This window comes from Dysidea avara, chromosome 10, assembly GCF_963678975.1.
Source record: "Dysidea avara chromosome 10, odDysAvar1.4, whole genome shotgun sequence".
Classification (NCBI taxonomy): Eukaryota; Metazoa; Porifera; class Demospongiae; order Dictyoceratida; family Dysideidae; genus Dysidea; species Dysidea avara.
The window spans coordinates 24,096,818-24,116,672 of record NC_089281.1 but is presented as its reverse complement, the minus strand read 5'-3'; the positions used below and the strand labels follow the sequence as shown (position 1 = coordinate 24,116,672).

General features: G+C 36.8%; 2 protein-coding genes across 3 annotated transcripts in view; one reads left to right on the top strand and one right to left on the bottom strand.

The window, feature by feature from the left end:
* The window catches only part of LOC136236925 (COP9 signalosome complex subunit 1-like), a 42,016-nt gene that overhangs the window by 8,809 nt on the left and 13,352 nt on the right, over positions 1 to 19,855 (top strand). The window contains exons 1-5 of one of the 2 annotated variants that reach the window (XM_066027154.1): positions 4,724 to 4,881; positions 4,943 to 5,029; positions 6,827 to 6,927; positions 7,201 to 7,275; positions 7,714 to 7,795. In XM_066027154.1, coding sequence (XP_065883226.1) covers positions 4,861 to 4,881; positions 4,943 to 5,029; positions 6,827 to 6,927; positions 7,201 to 7,275; positions 7,714 to 7,795 — 366 coding nt within the window. In that variant the 5' untranslated portion in view covers positions 4,724 to 4,860. Of the gene's footprint in view, positions 1 to 4,723; positions 4,882 to 4,942; positions 5,030 to 6,826; positions 6,928 to 7,200; positions 7,276 to 7,713; positions 7,796 to 19,855 lie in introns of those variants that run through there. The other variant, XM_066027155.1, reaches the window with a different exon arrangement.
* LOC136236922 (fibroblast growth factor receptor 3-like) lies at positions 378 to 4,715 on the bottom strand. The gene is made up of 12 exons (XM_066027152.1): positions 4,562 to 4,715; positions 4,422 to 4,505; positions 3,654 to 3,935; positions 3,119 to 3,406; positions 2,275 to 2,823; positions 2,048 to 2,217; positions 1,756 to 1,993; positions 1,591 to 1,701; positions 1,247 to 1,539; positions 872 to 1,086; positions 713 to 812; positions 378 to 655 (listed from the first exon to the last, which is right to left on the bottom strand). Exons 2-12 carry the CDS (start codon positions 4,495 to 4,497, stop codon positions 575 to 577), a joined length of 2,403 nt encoding a protein of 800 aa, XP_065883224.1. The 5' UTR covers positions 4,498 to 4,505; positions 4,562 to 4,715; the 3' UTR covers positions 378 to 574.

The following is a 19,855-nucleotide window of genomic DNA, read 5'->3' as shown; positions in this document are numbered from 1 at the left end:
TTAGATCATCATATTATGACAAATATGGTAAAATGTGTCCCTACATTGCATCTCTTGTCCCTGCATTGCATTACATCCCTTGTGCTGTACTGTTATAAAGCTTCTTTGTGTACAAAATTAACTCCATAGAAACCATCATACACTACCCTCATACACTACCTATATGGAGTGTTTTTGATAGCTAAAAGTATCCCTAATAAGTGAAGGAAAAACATAGCTTGTTTGAATTTCAATGAAATAGGCCTAGGGCTAATACAGTGGGGCATGTACACTGACACTGTTAACATAGTACTTCATCTTACTCCTGTTCTTACATCAAGCCACCATTTGTATACAATTGATACTAATGTACATCACCCAACACACGTAACGTAAAATAAAATACAATAATACATTGATCTGTTAATTTGGTACATTGTAACAAAAGATTATAATTATAACAATAATTGATAATTACATAATTATAAAAACAGTGAGTCAGTTTTGTTGTATGATGGATTTTCTGTAGATTTGTCAACTTCAGTCAGTCATTGAGAGATATAGTACAAGAAAAAGTCTGTAGTAGTTATGTATATCAAAGTGCTGTCATCAGCTGGTTTGCATCTTCAAATTGTGAAAATTCTGCATCATTATATAATGCTGAATCCAAATAGCTCTATAATAAGTAAAAAGTGTATAAATTTGTTTACGCTTTGTTTTACAAGATACTCACCAGTTTAGATTTGCACATAGTATCTAATTGTTTGTATATGGTTGCAAAGGTTGGTCGCATACTCGGACTGTGCTTCCAGCATTGGTCCATTACACTATATCTGTAAGAACAATGATGTTGTAAATACGTACGACCAAACTTTATTAACAAGTTTCTTACAATTCATCTGTACAGTGTGCTGGTTTAGGCATTCTGTAGCCAGTTTGTAGGAGCTCCCTCATTTGTCCGGGATGTGCTCTAGGATATGGTGATCCTCCAATGGTCACTATTTCCCACAGAGTCACAGCAAATGACCATACGTCACTCATTGTATCAGCAGTGCCATCAAACAACATCTCAGGAGCCATCCACTTTGAATAATTGTGAGGTGTAACCTGAAACAAAAGGAGACAGGAAATTAGATAATGTTACATATACAATAACAAAGTAAACAAACACACAATGAGTTTGTTGATTCTATTTTCCACAAAAGTTTGTGTGTAACAAAATTAGCTTAGAATAATACTACGCTGCATTAACTATTATACTACTTACTTCATTGTCTGCCTTTTGTCCGTAATTATAAACTTTTACTTGTAGTCCAGTTCCTACTAGTACATTTCGAGCACACAGAGATCTGTGAGTGACTCTTCTCTCAGCAAGAAAGTTCATTCCAGATGCAACCTGTGTTGCTACCTTGAGCAAGTCTTGAGCTTGAACAGTACAAGGGTGTGTCTTGTATCCAGTACCCGGTGATATAACGTACATCCCATAGTGACCTCTGGATGAACGCAAAAATCCAAGAAGGTCTCCATGAGCAAAGTACTCTGTTATCAAATAAACTGGAGCTATAATAAAACCACAATGAAGTTAGTTTACATAGAAGATGATCATCTTACATTCTGTAAGGCAAGTTCTTAGTAACCCGACAACATTGTCATGAATTCCAATGCTGCTCATCATTTTAATTTCTTCTTTGATATTGTGCTCTTCTTCCACTGGAGCAGAACCTTCACACAAATCACATCAGTAAATTGTAAAGCAATGTAAACAATATGACTAACCTTTAGCTTTCTTTATCATTACTTCATGAGTCTTATTTCCATTCTCTGGTAAGGCCACAAGACCCTTGCATAGTTCATAGTAGGTGCCATCACAGAGAGTGTCTCTGAGAACAACATTTTCCCTTGATATTTCTAACAAGCTGCGATACTGACGAATCGACGACGTCCTCTTAATGAATGGTGGAGGTGATGTAGCCACTGTCATCTTTAAGGAATTCACTTTACCATTGTCCATAGGCTATTAATGGAACATAATAGTAACACAATACATTTCTACATTAATATTTCTTACAGGTGCTTCTATGCCGTACACAGATGATTTAGTTTCCAGTTGTTTCCTTTGTCTCTTGTACCAGCACACGAAGACAACAATCACTACGATGGTTAGTACTACAAATACGATCACAACTACAACTCCAGCAACAACAACTGGCAAAGTGTCTGTGCTTTCTTCTCCAGATGCTGTATAGGGATTAAATACTGAAAGTGTTACATTTATAACAGTGTCTCAAGACTTACGTGTTGGACATTCAGCTTTAAAGGTACGAGTTATATTTGTACTGTTTCCACAATCATTTTCTGCTACCACCATAACAGTTAGGTTTCCACATGTTGCTGTGCTGTCGGAAGTTGTGTCAATTGGCACTCTTTTTACAAGTGGGGCATTAACTCCTTCTTGAATTGTTACATAGTAAGCAGTCAGTGGTTGACCATTGTCTGTTGCTGGGGCTTCCCATGATGTAGTGATCATGTTCCCAGTATTTACCACTAATAGGTTCCTAGGCTGACTTGGGACATCTACAACATCGATTCTCACCACCTGAAAAGCATTTCCGATTGAATTGCTAGCCACACACTGATAATGCACAGCTTCTGTAACACTCTCAACTATCAGTTGTATTGCAGTATCATTCAGTTGTGTTACTCCTTCTGAAATTACCATTGAGTCTGTGGTTCGCCACATTATCTCCAAATCAGCACTAGATGATCCAACAACGCAACAAATAATCACAGCATCTCTTCCTCTTTTAACAGTCATTTGTGGAATATCACTTAAAACAGGAGGACCTAATGGAATGACATATGGACATGTGTTAAATGTCAGCTATGTAATCAATGTATGATTTAACTTGAGGAAGTAACACATATAACATCATGGAGTGTATCTAACAGATGTGATGAGCTTATCACAATGTATGCATGTTACCCATGAGACAGTAGCAATACCACAAATACAACCAAATGTACAGATATAGTACACATGTGAAGCAATAAAACTGTGGCTAGGGTAGGGTGAACTTGAGGTCATCACCACACAAACATGGGTCATTGTGATTTCCCTAGAGACCTCTACTACACTTACCTATCACAGTTAAGTTGAACAGTCCACACTGCATAGGACCACCACAATTATTTGTCACACAAGCTCTGTAATCTCCTTCATCCTCAGCTACCAGAGTACTATTAATTACCAGTGTGCCATTGCTCAGTACAGTAAATCTGCTTGTAGAAAGGTCCTCAAAAGATTGTCCGTTTCTCTTCTGTAGTGTAACAACTGGAGAAGGGATACCGGCAACGACAACATTCAGATTCGCATTTTGTTCAACCACACCATCATTGTTGTAGCGTGTAACAGTCACTGATGCATGCTCTGTAACAACAATAGCACAAACAGGATAAACAGGTCCTTGTACACATCTGTATAAATTTTGTATTTGCTAGTGGCCACAAGTTATGAATAGGTTATGGTTGCCACAGTGAAGTAGGAGGGGGAGCCAACAATTAAGATGACAATAAAAAACCACTATGAAAACAAGTGAAGGGCATTGCATTGGCAACCTCACAAAAAACTATATGTGCAGGCACATAACACAAATGTACACTACTTACACACTTACCACAGATGTTCAGAGCACTGGTGTTGCTATAGAAATCACCATTGTTGGTAAATGCGATGCAGCAGTAATTACCGACATTATTGCTTTGCACATTCATAATAGTGAGTATCAGACCATCAGGGGATATATTGTATTGTCCCCCTGGCAGGATATTCATTGACCCAGACTCTCCTTCATAAAACCATCCAATGGTGTCAGAAACGTTCCTGTGAATTACACATCTGAGAATAGCATTTTGTCCAGCAGCTATAAGTTGTGATGGAGGATGAGCACTGACAACATCTAAAGAAAGAAAGACAGACTTATCAGTCAGTAATCAATAGACATTGATGTTGATATTAGTAATGAGATTACAGCAAACCCACAAATTGTCCCAAGGATTATGCATGGCTTCTTTATGCAACAACTATAGTAGCTATAGCTAGCCGAGCTCTAGCTGGAAACAACACGAAGCCTGGCAATAGGTATAAACCAAGGCACGAACCCACATTTATTGCGAAAACATTTAGTCACTCAAATCGCGAGCTATCTGATGATGACAGAGAAGTTAATTATAAAAATTAGGCAGCCGGCTAAAAATTAATGTTTTAAGGCAGCCGGCTAAAAATTAATGTTTTAAGTCAAGTAGCTATTAAAAAAATGCTATCTCGGTTTGATCTTGGCCACAATTTTAGCTATCGGAAAGTACATGCTGCTAAGGGTTCAAATAAGCCGTATAGCTGACAGTGATAACGATAGCTATCGTATTTGCTATTCATTAACACTCACCAGATGCCTGGTTGCCCGCACCGGCACATGCTGCAAGCAATGGTAAACTGAAGATGACCAGTAGATACAGCTTCATTTGATCACCTGCACATGAAAAATTTACTGAGGTTCAATACAAAACATCTAGCGAAGCCACTCACTTTGTTGAAGTAGTAGTACTTGTTATCGCTATCTGCTTCTCTTGGCTTTCACAACAAAAAATAACACTGACTTGGAATTCTACCTGTCTCACTTTTACAACTGTCAGAATACTAAACTACGCGCGTTAGTTGTTTGGACACTGTGTAAACTTTGTTAATTTGATAATGGTGGGTGTGTCGATTGTGGCTTGGTAGACGAAGTTTGTGGTTTATAATAAGCGCACGTGACCACATGGCGTGAAGTACTGGAGTTGGTGCGCGTTTAATCAAGTAGAGAACAAATTTCGCTGCAGACAAAAATGCCTTTGCCACGTAACCAAGTAAGCAGATGAGTTGAAATATATAAACCATCAACCAATGATTGTGTTGTACTATTGTAAGGGCGATGTTGAGCCGATGCAGGTGGACGATAATCTTTCAATGGATGAATCCGCCGAGCGTAACTACACCGTCACAGAACCATCCCTGGTGAGTAGTAGTAATTGTTGTTTTGTGTGCTGGGGGTCGTCCACGTTGGTGTATTGAATTTTGAAAAGCGCAACCCAGTAATCAATTGTACGTGGGTGAGATGCAACTCTGCCAATGTAGCATGATTCAAATTGTTTTTCTTAATAGATGATTTCACAACATACAAAAGCTATAAACCCCAGGTTTATATATATATATATATATATATATGTATGTCCACCACATTTCTGTCATTTACTATTGTAAAATGTGAGGTCACATACTGTTTGGACTTTCACCCAACTGCCTGTTACGTATTTTGATTTTTTCCCTGCAGTCCAGTGACACCTTGCTGTCAATCACTGAAAAGCAATGGAGGATGTACATATGTATTGAGCCTTTATAGTGATCTAGATTCTGTTCTGATTTGTTGAGGAAGAACTTTTATAGAGTAGCATTGTGGTCTGTCAATTGACCCAGTATACCATTTTCATTGCTACTGTTAATTTTGCACTATAATGCAGAACAGGTTGTGTTTCATGACAACTGATATATTAGCCAAACACCAATGATTCATTAGAACAACAGTTCGTACTATTTGCATGGTCCCTCACTTCATAAAATAGAAACGCTGATAAACTGAAGCAATAATCCATAGCAAAAATTTAGTGTATTCAGATGAAAAGAGTTGCTGTACCTTTTCCAACATTGTGACAATCACAAACAAAAATGGCAGTGATGGTGTAAGAAATTTTGTATAGAAGGGTATTGGTAGGGATAGCATTTGCTATGATAATGTTTATAAACAAGTGGTGAAGGTGAGGCATACATGTGTAATATACTTCCATTACAAAACTTACTTTCAATACAAATGAGTGTCGTCTAAATAATAGTTTCATTGCACCATCCCATTTTACAGCACACCACAATACGTGTACTATACTATATCTCTTACCTTTGCTATCTAATGGTTCCATGTTGAACAAACAAAAATGAGCTCAATTACTGTGTAATAAAGTCCCTACCAATTATGTTGTCAAATTTTGTGATTGCTGATAAGGCTCATTTATCATTAACAGGTACTGGTAGTATTTATACAGTACCTCTATAGAGTGTGTTTTGTGTTGGGCAACATTACTGACATTTGTGTCATACAGTTGGTTTTGTCTGCTGTGAAATACGGAAATGTTAGGGAGTGAAGCCTCATTAATAGGGCCCACCCATTGGATGAATCATGGCGTGCTAATCATATTACTGAGGTCATGAAGAGGATATCTCTGCCATGTGTACAGCAATCAGGCCCCACACATTGTATGGGACTTGTCATGCAGTTATTCTTGTATAATTGTTTACTTTATGGTTTTCTTAGAAAAGTGGATTTACCTATTGATCACAGATATTTATTTGTCTTATGGGCATTCTTCTAATAGGTGGTTTTAATTCTGTTTAATCTGCCGACTTGTTTCTGACTCCTTATTCAATGACTAATGATAAGATTAATGACCCCATTATGGCCTAGTGACGACATTATGGCCTTGTTTATAATTTCTCTCCAACTGGAATTAAATCACCAATTGCCTCTATATAAGGTTTCTGTAAATACTGGGCAAAATTGATCAAGTTATAGGAAGATCCTAAGTGTTTTAATTGTGTGTAATGTATTTTGCTTTATCAAATCTTTGTCATATTATTTTTAGTTTTGTGTGGACATGTTAAGTGTGCTGTGTACATGTGTATGCATGTACTTACATACAGAACACGTGGACATACATTTACAAATACATAAATGTGGTTACTTTTCTTGTATTCCTATTATAGGATCTTGATGTATACGCAAGCAGCTATGTTGGCCTAACCAAGATAAGAAGGATGCTCTTCATAGCCAGACATTGCCCTCCTTTACGAGTGGAAGCACTGAAGTATGTAACAAGTACTTGATGTATAATTTAGATCACTACACCATAAGTGTGGTAGTGCACTGACACACTTTAGTGGCTTGCAGCAGATGTGTTTATTCAAGTGTGTTGTTCCCTATGTGCATATTTTGGTTTGTTTAGTTTATTCATACTTGCTAAACCTCATCTATGACAATTAGTATTGGTCACCTAAGTGGATAAACCTTGGTGCAGTGGAGCATGTTGTAGCGTGTTTCATGTATGTGTTAGGGTTGTTTAACATGTTATTTACAACAGGTTGGCTTTGAGAGAGCTTGAACAGACTCACAATACAGCCCTGTACTCAGAGGTCAAACAAAAGATTGTACAATGGTATGTGTGCATGTTGTGTGTACATTTGGTCTAGTTATCACAGGTGTTTGTGTTTGGGTAAAGGTGACATTTTGTAAACACATTCTGTGCAGTATGTTGTTGAAGTGATAAATAATAGTTTTGTAAACTTGTTTACCTTATTGTTTGCAGGTGCTTGTTAAGCTAAATATTTAACATAGTTGGATTAGCCAGTATGTAACCTCAGTTTTTTCATGGTCAGTGGTAAATTCTTGAATTAACTTGTTAAAAAATTCAATTTGGCGCATGGAACGTTTAAAAGGGCTTTTAAGTACCCAGAAATAGTGATGTCTGTAATATGTACTCCATTTATTTCAGATAATTTCATGTGTAAGAATTTATTAATTCTTCTTGCTCATGCTGAATCATATCTGTCCATATATACAGAGCACCACTGATATATTATGGTCATTCTTGTAGTACTAATAATCAGGCTGATGGTCCTGACACTGATGAGGCTAAACTCTTCATCTCAACTACTAACAAGAAAGCTGCCATCAAGGTATTATCTGAGAGTCTTTATTGTGTGTTGTGTGTGTTGTGTGTGTGTGTGTGGTGTAGGTCTTTGTATGTAGGGTGAAAACTCACCTACACACTACATCACTAAACCTCAAACCATTATGTCACTAGGTGCACTGTTTACTATGGCTGTGTGTGTTACTGGGTAACCTTGATACCAGTTGTGTGACAGGCTATGCCATTGTGTGTTATTGTGTGTTCTACTGTATAACTGCTTGTGTTACTGTGTGCTTTACTACATAACTGCTGTAATATGTAGGTGTAGCCTACATTCTCTTGGGAGAGTATTACTGAGGACATCACTCATGTAAACATTTCCCACATTGTCTTGTAATTGTTCATGTACTAGAACTGGAAACATTTCGAAGAAATAATGAAATAATTATCAACAAATTTTCTGCTATAGTGACAATGCTGACGACTACTGGTACATGTAGGTAGGTATTGGCCTGAGACCCAACTACCCACATCACAGTTGACATAGACAAAGTTTTCATTCGCTTGTGAATATAATTCTGTGTCTAAGGCTCACCCAGTATCCTGGGGAACCAGCAGTTATTGGATTGTGTGCAACATTTTGATTGTTATTTGAGGTCTTCTGTCTACAACAACATTGTCTGCTTTAATATTATTTTTGTCTGTCAGTGTGATGTGAGGTGGACAGTAGAAATGTAATACTTCCTATCTAGTTGTGTGATGTGGTGTAGTGTCTTGTGATGTGGTTGAATGATGTAGTATTAATGGGGTAGCCATTATTACGGAATGTTAAGTGACTGTTCATTGTTGTGTGTTTGTGATATGATAACGATCTTTTATATACGTGACGTTTTTTATCCTTGGCGTGTGCGTGTGTGTGTGTGTGTGTGTGTGTGTGTGTGTGTGTGTGTGTGTGTGTGTGTGTGTGTGTGTGTGTGTGTGTGTGTGTGTGTGTGTGTGTGTGCATACGTGTACTGGCTACGTGGGCTCATGAGCCCTACGTATAAACGGCTTGTAAATAAGATGCAAATTTAATGTTATATTTATATACTGTATTGCCTTGAATTATGGTTGGTCTTTCCTTAGTCACGTATAAATGCCGATCTCATGTAGTTGTTGGTCTCATTTAGTAGCTGGGGTAGAAAGTTGCTTGAAAGAAATAAATTCCCAGGCCATAATATGGTAATCATTCAACCATTTGAATTCTGTACCACAAAGTGTAAAGTACATCATACACTGCGTACATACAATAGAAGTTTTTTTTACAGAGGCCTCTGAATAAATTAGGGCTCAAACAAATAGTGGTTTTTACTATTCGAATATTCTTTATTCACAACTACCGAATATTCGAATATTCTTTTTCAACATTGATATGGATGAGATATCAATAATCCTGCGGCTGTACAAGATGTCTCTTTAATACAATTCAGAATCAACACGATTTGATCACTTATGTCATAGATATGCTTATGTAGGATCAAGAATTTCCATGTACTCTACCACTGATGTTATATATTTCCTTTGAAACGAATATTCGAATACCAGAAATGGTATTCGAATATTCTCTGAATATTCGAATAATAGAATATTCGTTTGAACCCTAGAATAAATACACGTGAGACTTTGAACTTGTACTTTCCCAATGCAAGCTTACTCAGAATGGCCATCTGTCTTGCAACAGTTAGGTCCCAAGTCTGTTATAAAGATGAATAAATTCTATTCTGTGGTCATTACTCTATGGTTACTAGTTGGTGTGTAGAGTGTGGCAAGCCTGTTACCATCACTTTACTACATTGTCTTTTTATGTGTATTAGTAGGTGAGTGAGAGAGTTTGTGTAGTATAAGTGTTCAGTGTGGAGTGTGGCTGGGAGGTGTAATGTGTGTTTGTGTAGTGTATGTAATGAATATGACAAAACCAAACCTCACTAACCAAACCACAGGAGACTATATTCATTATTCACTCTATACCAACTGTCAACCTTTTAAAAAGGAGCCTGGTGTCTCAAGTGAAAGTCAGTGACTGGATTGGCTGAAATGAATCAAATAACTTGTGAATTGCAATTTGTAATATTTGATGTTGCACTAAATGTAGCAATGAATAAGTTATACACTACAAATTGGTGTTATTTGAAGACACAAGGAATGAATCATTTGAGATTTAGGTGTTGAAATATTTGATAAACAGTTCCTTAATGCCAGGACATTTTCTGCTTATTCATGGCCACTGGTGGTAGCTATGACAATTTGTTGCTTGACATTGTTGTGGTGTTTAGTAATGTTGTTATGGTAACAATGAGAAAAGTACTTTAATGTTTAAACCTTCCAATTAATTAAGTGACCACTTTGATGTTTTAACAAAAATGTGGTCAGTTGTACACAATAGTGTGATGTGCCTGTGAACTTGTGGTTGTATATTCTTGGGAAATATTTACAAGTGTAGGTTACAGGTACCCATTATTTGCATAAGTAGTAAGCCAAGTTCAAACTAGCTTGGTACACAAGGACATTACCTCCTGTGAAGTTGTGGAATGACACAACAACAAGTACTTTTATGCAAATAGTTATAGTATTTTGTATGTTGGTTGTCAGTCGTACAAAATTTTTTAATAGGACTCGCATGAAAAGCAACCAATGATAGGCGGCCAAACATTTTCAAATTCTTTCGAAGTATCTGATTGGCTGTTTTTCACATGATATTGCCAGTGAAATAAGCTGACAACCGTCTTGCAATCTACTGTATGTTTATGTCACTACCTCATTATGTAGACCATCCCACTACAGCAATGACCTCCAGTAAGGTGCAAGGATAGTTGTAAATAGGATTAGTTTGGTCCCTTGGTATTTAGTTTGGTCCCTTGGTAGACAGTTGCACACAACTAAGACACCATAGCTCATGAGTCAGTCATGTACTGTGTTCACTATATACTTCAGGGTTATAGTGTTGTACGCACAGTAGGTTTGACAGAGAAGGGAAATGTTTGTTATAGGTATGCATGAAAAAAGTAGGTGGTACTCTGTATTGCGTTTGGCACATCAGTGCAGGATCATTACATGTCATGCATGTACACACAAAGTATTCTAACTCCCCAAGTTTTTAAAAAGATCATCCCACTGTTACATTTACTGATATTATATACCTCCTACCTATGAGTTGACATTTGTGTTTCACAAACCGTGACATTAAGTTTCTTCTGTCAATGGTTGTTTTTTTCTTGTTTATAAACAGTGTTAGGTACAGTGTGTTGAGAGGACAAACATGTCATGTTAGAGGAATGAGGTATCCATGTAGAATAGGTGCTGAATAAGATTTGTATCTGTAATTGAAATTGCACCCATCACAGTATGGTGTTGTGTAGTTTGATCTTAATTGCCCGCAACCATCAAAGGCCATTTCACATTGTGTTTAATTTGTTTCTCTTTTAAAAACACTGAATACATGTTTTGGCAATAGCGCAGCAAAGGAGGTATGACATAAAATAAGTGCCACCGGAAAGAATTCGTGTTGATTGCTTTTACTTAGAATTTCTAAATCACGATAAGTAACATTTAAAAGACTTTGAAAGAATTCAACACTCTATGGACACTCTTTACTTCATTATCAGCAGTGCTCTCTTCCCTGGTAGCTGCTTATATATGTTAAGTTACTTATCATGTAATGAAGTCTCCAATAAACCATATGTATATCCTTCAGGGGTTGAATGGGGTTAATTACACTGCTGAATTTACTGTATGAAAAGCTATTGATTGGTTCATAGATTTTAGCTGTACCCTTAAGAAATACGTTCTCGTGAATGTGTCATACCTCCTCTTATACTGCAGTGGCCAGCTTCAACATTTTATATAAATCTATGGAATCAAAAGGTGGCAATACTAATTGGGTCAATTAAAGTTCAATTGTATTGATCACATGCACCTCACTAAACATCAAGTACAAAGCGTGCTTGCAAAATTGGTCTTTAAAATTCAGTCAAGCGTTTAGATACATACTACTACCTTATAAGGTATGTATTAACTATAAGGTATGTATTAACATTCTAAGAAGGGCTACGGAGTTTGAATTTTCACTGTTGGATATTTGTTTTCAACTTTTTGGTTGACCAACATTATGTGTACAATACTACAAGAGTTTTACTACTTCTTGCAACACATGAAAGGCAATATCCAGAAAGCGTACAGTAGCATATGGCTTCCTCAACTGACCAGATAGTTTTGTACTGTCCATTAACCCTTAAGGCGAATAAGTCACTATTAAAACATGGAAAATACATGATGTCTAACTAACGACTGTAATGTACACAGGTATCAATAATGAAACAGTTATTATTGTTTCTCCATGTGTTTCGTTGTCTTCTGGTTTCAGTTGAAAATCTGTCCTCAATCAGCAAGAATCGCCATCAGCTCACTTGAACGCTTTTCTCATGAGATGACAACAAGGTGACAAATCTTGAGGGACTTGTTGAAAGCGACACTGCTTGAACAGTGCCACAGTGGACCATATCAACTTGTAGATCAACGGAAACACTTTCCACACGACTAGAGTCCACAGAGTTTACAAACCTCAAAGATATATTCTTCTCTAAAACATTATGCGAATTTACACCCCTGTGTTTAAACCATCATAACTTGGCTAAGGAGCATCAGAATTGGTAAAACTTGGACACCATTTTATTCTTTGTGATGTCAGCATTCCGAAAATCTTAATTGCAAACTCTTCCCTATACGGGTTATCAATCGATCAATATCGACATCCACTGTTGTGGCTGATGCGGATATGGTGCATGTGTTTTGTAAGGTGTTATGTGGCTTTAAGGATTAATGGTAAACAGTATGTATATGACAATGTTGACATTTCTCATGAGCCATTATCATGATTACCACAATTGTTGTCCACTTAACCACTGCAACTAAAATATTCAACAAAACTTTAAAGAGTATGATTATTCTTTTTGTAAATTCCTCAATTATTACATGATAATTGCCAATTTTGATGATAATTGCCAATTTTGATTATCGCTGTATATAGCTGATAAAAATTAGCCAATGTTGATTATTGCCAAAAAAAGTAATCACGATTATCGCAATAACCGAATAATTGTCCATCCCTAGTAAGCAACTACAATTAAAGGAATTAACTGTATTTTGTGGCTAGTTAACATGTGAAAATCCATATCACTGCTTTTCACTGTTGCCTCTGTGTACATTATGGTATGGCTCAGAATAAACTAAATTTGGAGTCAGTTTGGCCGGTGAAATGGGCTGGGGTGGGTTGTTCAGTTCAAAGAACGTGTTCTGAGTTCACCATTTGCTTATATAAACTTTTATGTAAATATTTTTGTGTGATTTTGCACTAAGCAAAAAAAAAATTTTACACTTTAGAAGTTTATGATAACAAATGCTAGCTACATAAAAAGGTTTTTGTGGCAGCACAAGTGGAACCATACCCAGTAAATTACTAGTAGTCAACGGAGCTGTACTGTGACTGCTTTATTAGAGTATCTCGATCTTTTGCAGTAGCTCTGTGCTAACTGCTGTGAATTCTGTTTCCACTTTTTTCTATAGTTACACATATTGTGTAAAAAAAATTTTAGTAAAAAAATTTTTTTGTATGATTTTTAAAGCTACAGTAGTGAAATCCAAAAAAATTAGAAGTAGAAGTTGACCATTAAAAGTGCATAAACCATTATGGCGGCAAAATTAAAAAAAATAAATAAATAAAAAATACATGATGTTTCTTAACAACTGTTTTGGTAACAAAAGTGATAATTATACAGATATTTGTAGTGTTTCTCTACTTTTTTTCACATTCTTCACTTGATTTCAGTTGAAAATCTGTCCTTGATTGACAAGAATCACCAATAGCTTACTTTAAGGCTCCGCCTATTAAGAGACAACAAGGTGACTGGTCTTGGATGAAAATGACACTGTTTGGATAGTGTCACAGTGCCGTTCCACAGTGGACTATATGAACAACAAATATACTTTTCACATTACTAGAATCTACAGTTTGTAAACCTCAAAGATTGCTTCTTCCTTAAAACATTACACTCCTGTGTTTAAACCATCATAGCATGGCAAAAGAACATTGCAGTTGGTGAAATTTTGTTCTTTATGATGTCAGCATTCCAAAAACCTAAATTGTAAGTCCATGTGATCTTTCGTATATGAGTTATCCTCTATCCGAAATGACATCACAAACAAAAATGGCCACCGATAGTGGGGGACTTTAATATTTTCAAGTACAGGAGCATATGGGGAAAAATTTTTTTAGTTGATCATATTTCAGCCGAGATAGAAGATACAGAGCTCTAACTTACAGGTATATGGTTACATATAAATAATATAAGGATCAACTTACACTATAGTTGAAATCTATGATCAAAAAAAGTATGCTTAAATGTGATTTATTGTAATGTCTTATAACCATACCTGCCGGCTGTAGCTCCATATCTTTTTTCTCAGCTGAAATATGACCGTTCACATAGGCATCTGTACTTGAAGATATTAAAGTCCCCCCACTATTGGCAGCCATTTTATGTTTGTGACATAATTTCATATAGAGGTCATTGTAGTGGCTTACAGTATGTAGATATGGTGTATGTGTTTTATAAGACTTTAAGGGATGAATGAGGTACATTGAACTGGAACAAAATGAGAAAGAGTTGTCTATTGAAAACCGTAATGATATTCTGCCATGTAGCCATGGCAACAGAAACACCATATGCATATAGCTATAATCATACCAGCCTTTTTGCTGCACAGTACAGCTCAGCAATAGCAGTGTATTTATTGTGATGCTGGTGCCAACAAGCAAGGGACTTGCCAGATTCTAGTTTAAAAGATTGGCTGATAAGTTGTTTGACATATTGTACAAAGAATTCTTGGAATAAATTGTGTGAACTCTGTGAACCACAACAGAATGTGTGGTTAAGTTATAGCTTAATTGTTATGTGTTTAGTAATTAGATGGTATAATGTGATTAGTAAGTGTTAATTTGTACACACACAACCAAGCTACAGTTTCTGTGTAAATTAAATTACAACATCTGAATTGCGAGGAGTCCTTTGGATGAAGGAGGGAAAGTGTTACATTTTTATTGTAATTACATAAATTAGTTGTGTCGTAGGCCCAAATGATTTACCAGTGCGACAGTCCTGAGGGCAAAAGTGTACATATACCCCATACCCCTCTTGTATCAGGTAAATCAATCTGGTTTATGATACAGCCATTACATTCATGTACAAATGTGATACACCTGATATGTACCATGTCTATTACAACTAATAGCCTGCAGTGAATGTACTGTTCTAATGAAATGCATTGAAAAAACTATGTATGAAATAATAAATTATGATCCTAAATAAGGAGCAATTATGATAACTCCATTACTTATTCATTGACATACTTGTTTTCAAGGCTGTTCTTCCCTGATCATTGCCTAAATCTTCTTTATTGCTCCATTTCATCAGTACAGTTGCCATTTGAACATAGAAGATAGCAATCTTCTTGGATTGCCATCCTGCTTGTTTGTGTTAGTGAATATCGGGATAGTTTTGGCTGCTGATGTAAACACCAGTATATTTTTAGGTTAGCTCTCACAGTACAAATTAGTTTCTTTGCTCATTCTACTGCCTACACTGCTATAATTCCAATATACTCTGTAATAGGCTTAATGATGAGGGTTTTCCTGAGATACTCACATGGTCTGAAGTGGTAGAGCAAAAACATGTGCAACACATGATTGGAATTTTAAATTCAGGTGGCCATGTGTTTAGTTTCTTGTTACACTTTCCTCAATGATCTTTTCAGCATCTAGTTTCAGTTTAACCAGTATCCCTCTTATCCAGGATGTGTGCACTGATACTCAGAGAAGAAACAAAGGCTTTTGAATTACACGTGACTGTTGGTACAATTAACAGGTTACCCGTACCATTGTCATCTTGTTCCTGTTTGGTCGGTGGTCATGCTAAAAAGTGCATGTATGGAAGTGTTGTCTAGTGATTGGGAAGTAGAGCTCTATCAGATCGGCTATGAATAATGGCAACAAATATGGTGGCTTTCCCCACAGTGGTAATCAGCACAGAACAATCTGAGAACCGCTGCCACTAGAACTGACAATATTGATGCTGAGTTTTACTGGTGCGCTTGTTATCATTAGAACTTAGTCCACATCTATGCAGTTGGTGTTAGTGGAAATCTTAACAATTGTTTGTTTGGCTGTTTTTACGCAGTACACTTGAGTCACTGGATGAGGCTGAAGGAGCTGTGTTCGTGATCAGGAGCACATAATTGCCATCTTGCAGTACTTGTGTATTCCTGGTTCAATAAATAATTAATTCTGAGGGAAGAAATCCATTGAACTCACCAGTTCAAATTGTATTGCTCTGGAGTCATGTAAACCTCATCGAGCAGTAGCTTTTATGATGCTAACTGGCTCAACCTACCACTAGTTCCAGGCTTTGCAGCTGTCTTTGTTCGTTGCCTTTTCTATTAACTTCTTGAGCTCTATGCTGTTGAAAGATTGCTTTTCTATATGTGCTTTACAATTGCATTCTCCGTACTAGTAGTGTAGTATCTGGTGTATTGTAGTGTGGGTATATGTACCAGTCACACAGTCTACAGAATGTAGTAGTGTACATGGATCATCAGAGTTGGGGGTAACGTGTTACTGAAGTAACATGTTTTGTAATAATTATTACATTTTTGGTGTTGAAGTAATATAACGCATTACTTTCTAATACACAGTAATATAACTTAAGTTACTTTCTCTAACTTCTGACTCGCTACTGTAACGACAAAAGTAATATTATGTCAGTAACAATGTCGAGTAATATTATTATGTAATGAGATCGCAAGATGGTATTATAGCACAGTGCATATTAGCAGTGCATATTAGCTGTATCAATTGTCATTCAATTCTAATTACCTGAGTTGCAAAACCAGTATACAAATGGGACAAACTGTATTCCAGCTTCCTAGCACTCACGTGATTTAATTTAGTGCTCTGACGACACTGTACTTTGTATGAGAAGCCATATAACAACATGTGCGAGTGTAGTGAAACTTACCCTGGAATCAAAGCTTCTTGTGAACTGTAGCAGCATAAAACACCAGCCTGCCCTGCCAAGGAAATAGGTAACAGCACTTAGCTATACTATATGTGCTACAACAGCAGTTTCTCAAACACGGAGTATTCCGGAAGTCTGGGCAGGAGCATGCATTAAAATACGTTTGTGGGTGCCTTATTGTCTATGTGGTGTAATTGAGGCGAGCACCATTGGTACTGACTCCAGTAGCAGTACTGTGATCAGTACTGCTACTGATTAATAAACTTACAATAGCTGTGTAGCTAATACAAAGGTAAGTAACTGTAATACATTTTGCCTCTTTCTAAAGTAATGGGTAATATGTAACTTAATATCAAGTTACACTACATAGTATTTTTAAAAAATTGTTAATTTAAAAGTAATGTAGGGATCTACGCAATAAAAAGTAGTGAAACAAGAGATGATGGTATTACAGCATAGCTCGTTAGGAAAGTCCCTACTTTGGCACATTAATTAACAGTTTTTAAAATACTAGTTTGTTTAGTTTTTTTGTTGTAGCACAGCTAGTTAGCTACACAGCTAGTTAAAGTGTAACTTGTGAGTTAGCTATTAAGTTCCTGTACAACTTATTAAAGTACTTAAAGTACGTACTGTGCCAACACATAGGCCCGTAGTAGTTAGAAGGGTAATAGCTTACCTTTGATCGTAGTAGCAGTGGCGCTCAGATCTACGACCTGTTGACGATGGTCCGTGTTCTATTCACCAGGGCTGGAAGTTGTTCAAATGAACATGCCCTTTCAGTTGTCTGGAGCTTAGTCTCGATTAACAGGATGAAGTAATACAATTTCCATTCGAGTACTATCCAATCACTTGCTGATCTCGCCATCCGGGTGTTCAGAGGAACAAGCCATCGAGTATCAGTCCGTCTAGTAAATAAGAAATCTCTTCGTCAATTGCAGTCCAGGCGTTGGCAAAAGTTGAAGGGACAACTCACTGAACTCAGCAGCCTTAATTTATGTTTCACGTGCAGCACTTGAAATTATAAGCACCCCACTCTTTCAGCAGCATAAGCGCCCAACTCTTTCAGCAGCATAAGCGCCCTACTCTTTCAGCAGCATAAGCGCCCCACTCTTTCAGCATCATAAGCGCCCCACTCTTTCAGCAGCATAAGCGCTTTCTGAAATAATTTTATGGTGTCTACAGAAAAGTGTTGATACGGAAAATTAATGCCTCGATATGGTTATGATGCTTGAAGAAGAAGACAACCAACCTGATGGAAGATAAAAGGAAAGACAAGGCGCACAGGGCGTACACTCGTCAGAACCCCAAAGGGCACATCCCACCGGTGAGTTTGTTGTTGTGGCGTAAAATGGTGAGCGTGCGCTGCTTCGTTTGGGCTCTAGGCTTGCAACTGTGGTCAGGCAATGAGTGAGTGAGTGAGATGAAATTTCAGTTTTTAAAAAATTCTATATCCGGTCACCGGTAAGTGTTTTCTTATTTTTATTTCATGTTAGATGGACTAATATTATTCCATAAAGGTGATTTTCATGGCGTAAGATGTCTCTAGGATGATTTTTAAAAGCAACATTTTAGGTGGCGCACGTCATTTTCGGGGGATCCCTACATAAACAGTACTACCGTACTGTTTGATATTGATTATTGAGTAATAAGTAACTTTTACTCTGTTAAAAGTAATAACAGAGTAATATGTAACTTAATATGTAATATTATCAAGTTACTTTTGAGTAATAAGCTCTATTCGAAAGTAACGAGTAATATGTAATATATTACTTTTCAAAGTAATATCCCCAACTCTGTGATCATCTGTATTTTCATGGGAAGTTGTCCTGAAGTATATAAGACACACCTTGTGTAGTTAGGAAACAAAGCACCACTCCAGTGGTCCAGTCCTCAGCCTGTATCTATTGTAATATCTACACACCTTCATGTCAAAATTAGTAAGCAACTAGCTAAATACTGAATGGAAACATTCCCTGGGGTATCTATGTGTATATAGTGTCGGTACCAATACTGCATTCATTAAGGTAAAGTCCTAAAGTTCATGATCCAAGTTGTATTGCAGTGCTTATTTCTAATATACTCTAATAAAACATTCAAAAGATTGTCTACTATTTTACTCTAATAGAACAGTCATATTTTTTGAATGCTGATAATAAAAGTATAATTATTGTAAACACCCATTAATAGTTGTTTAGATTACCTAGCAATCATTATTTGTTAAGACAGACTAATGATTACTAACTTCAGTTACCAAGGTGATATAATGTGTTTGAAGGCTATGTTAGTGACGTAGTATACCCAATCATTACAATTGCTATGTAGTCGGTGCTGATCTTAATGTAATCATTCACATTAATTTTGATGAGGCAATGCCAAACTGGACTTTACTTTGTAGTAACAAAGAATCCCTGTTTGTGTGACTGTTACTGTTGTTGGCTTGTATTTACATTTGGTATGTGCAGTGTACTTGCATTTTTTTTTTTGGTGTGTGATTTTCGCAGTTATAGGGAAACAGTGAAAGTGTTTTCTATAAAATTTTATTCATGTGTGATAATTGGTGTTGTAAAGAAAGTAATTTCTCTGTCTGTCCTTAGCAGTAACTTCAATGTATTCTTGTGTGTTAATGTCATCCCTTCAACTATGCTGTCAGTCTATAGTGAGATAGTTGGCTTGCATGAAGTGCTTATGTGTTAGAACATAGAAACTCTTGTTTTCCCAACTAGAGTAGTGTAATTGTTACTGTGTTCAGCCCTTTTGACAAAGACAGCATATTTTGTAGTGTCATTGTGGGCTAATACAATTGTGTGTGATAGTGTTGTCACTGTGGTATGCTCCCCCCCCCCCCCCCCCCCCCCCTCCTAGTTGTGACACAGTGCCTGGCACCTTGTGATTGAAACTTTGATCTGATGAACTGCTGGATCACATGTCTTGTGGCTACATGTGATCCCGCAACTATAGTATGTTCACGTTGAGCTGAACCCTGAAAAACAGCTAAAAATTAA

Excerpts from the sequence above, each read along its gene's own strand:
- LOC136236922 (XM_066027152.1), bottom strand. The coding sequence starts at position 4,497 with ATGAAGCTGTATCTACTGGTCATCTTCAGTTTACCATTGCTTGCAGCA. Across the intron at positions 3,407-3,653 it reads CAGTGCTCTGAACATCTGTG|AGCATGCATCAGTGACTGTT; the intron begins GTAAGTGTGTAA and ends TTGTTGTTACAG. Across the intron at positions 1,087-1,246 it reads GACAAAAGGCAGACAATGAA|GTTACACCTCACAATTATTC; the intron begins GTAAGTAGTATA and ends CTTTTGTTTCAG.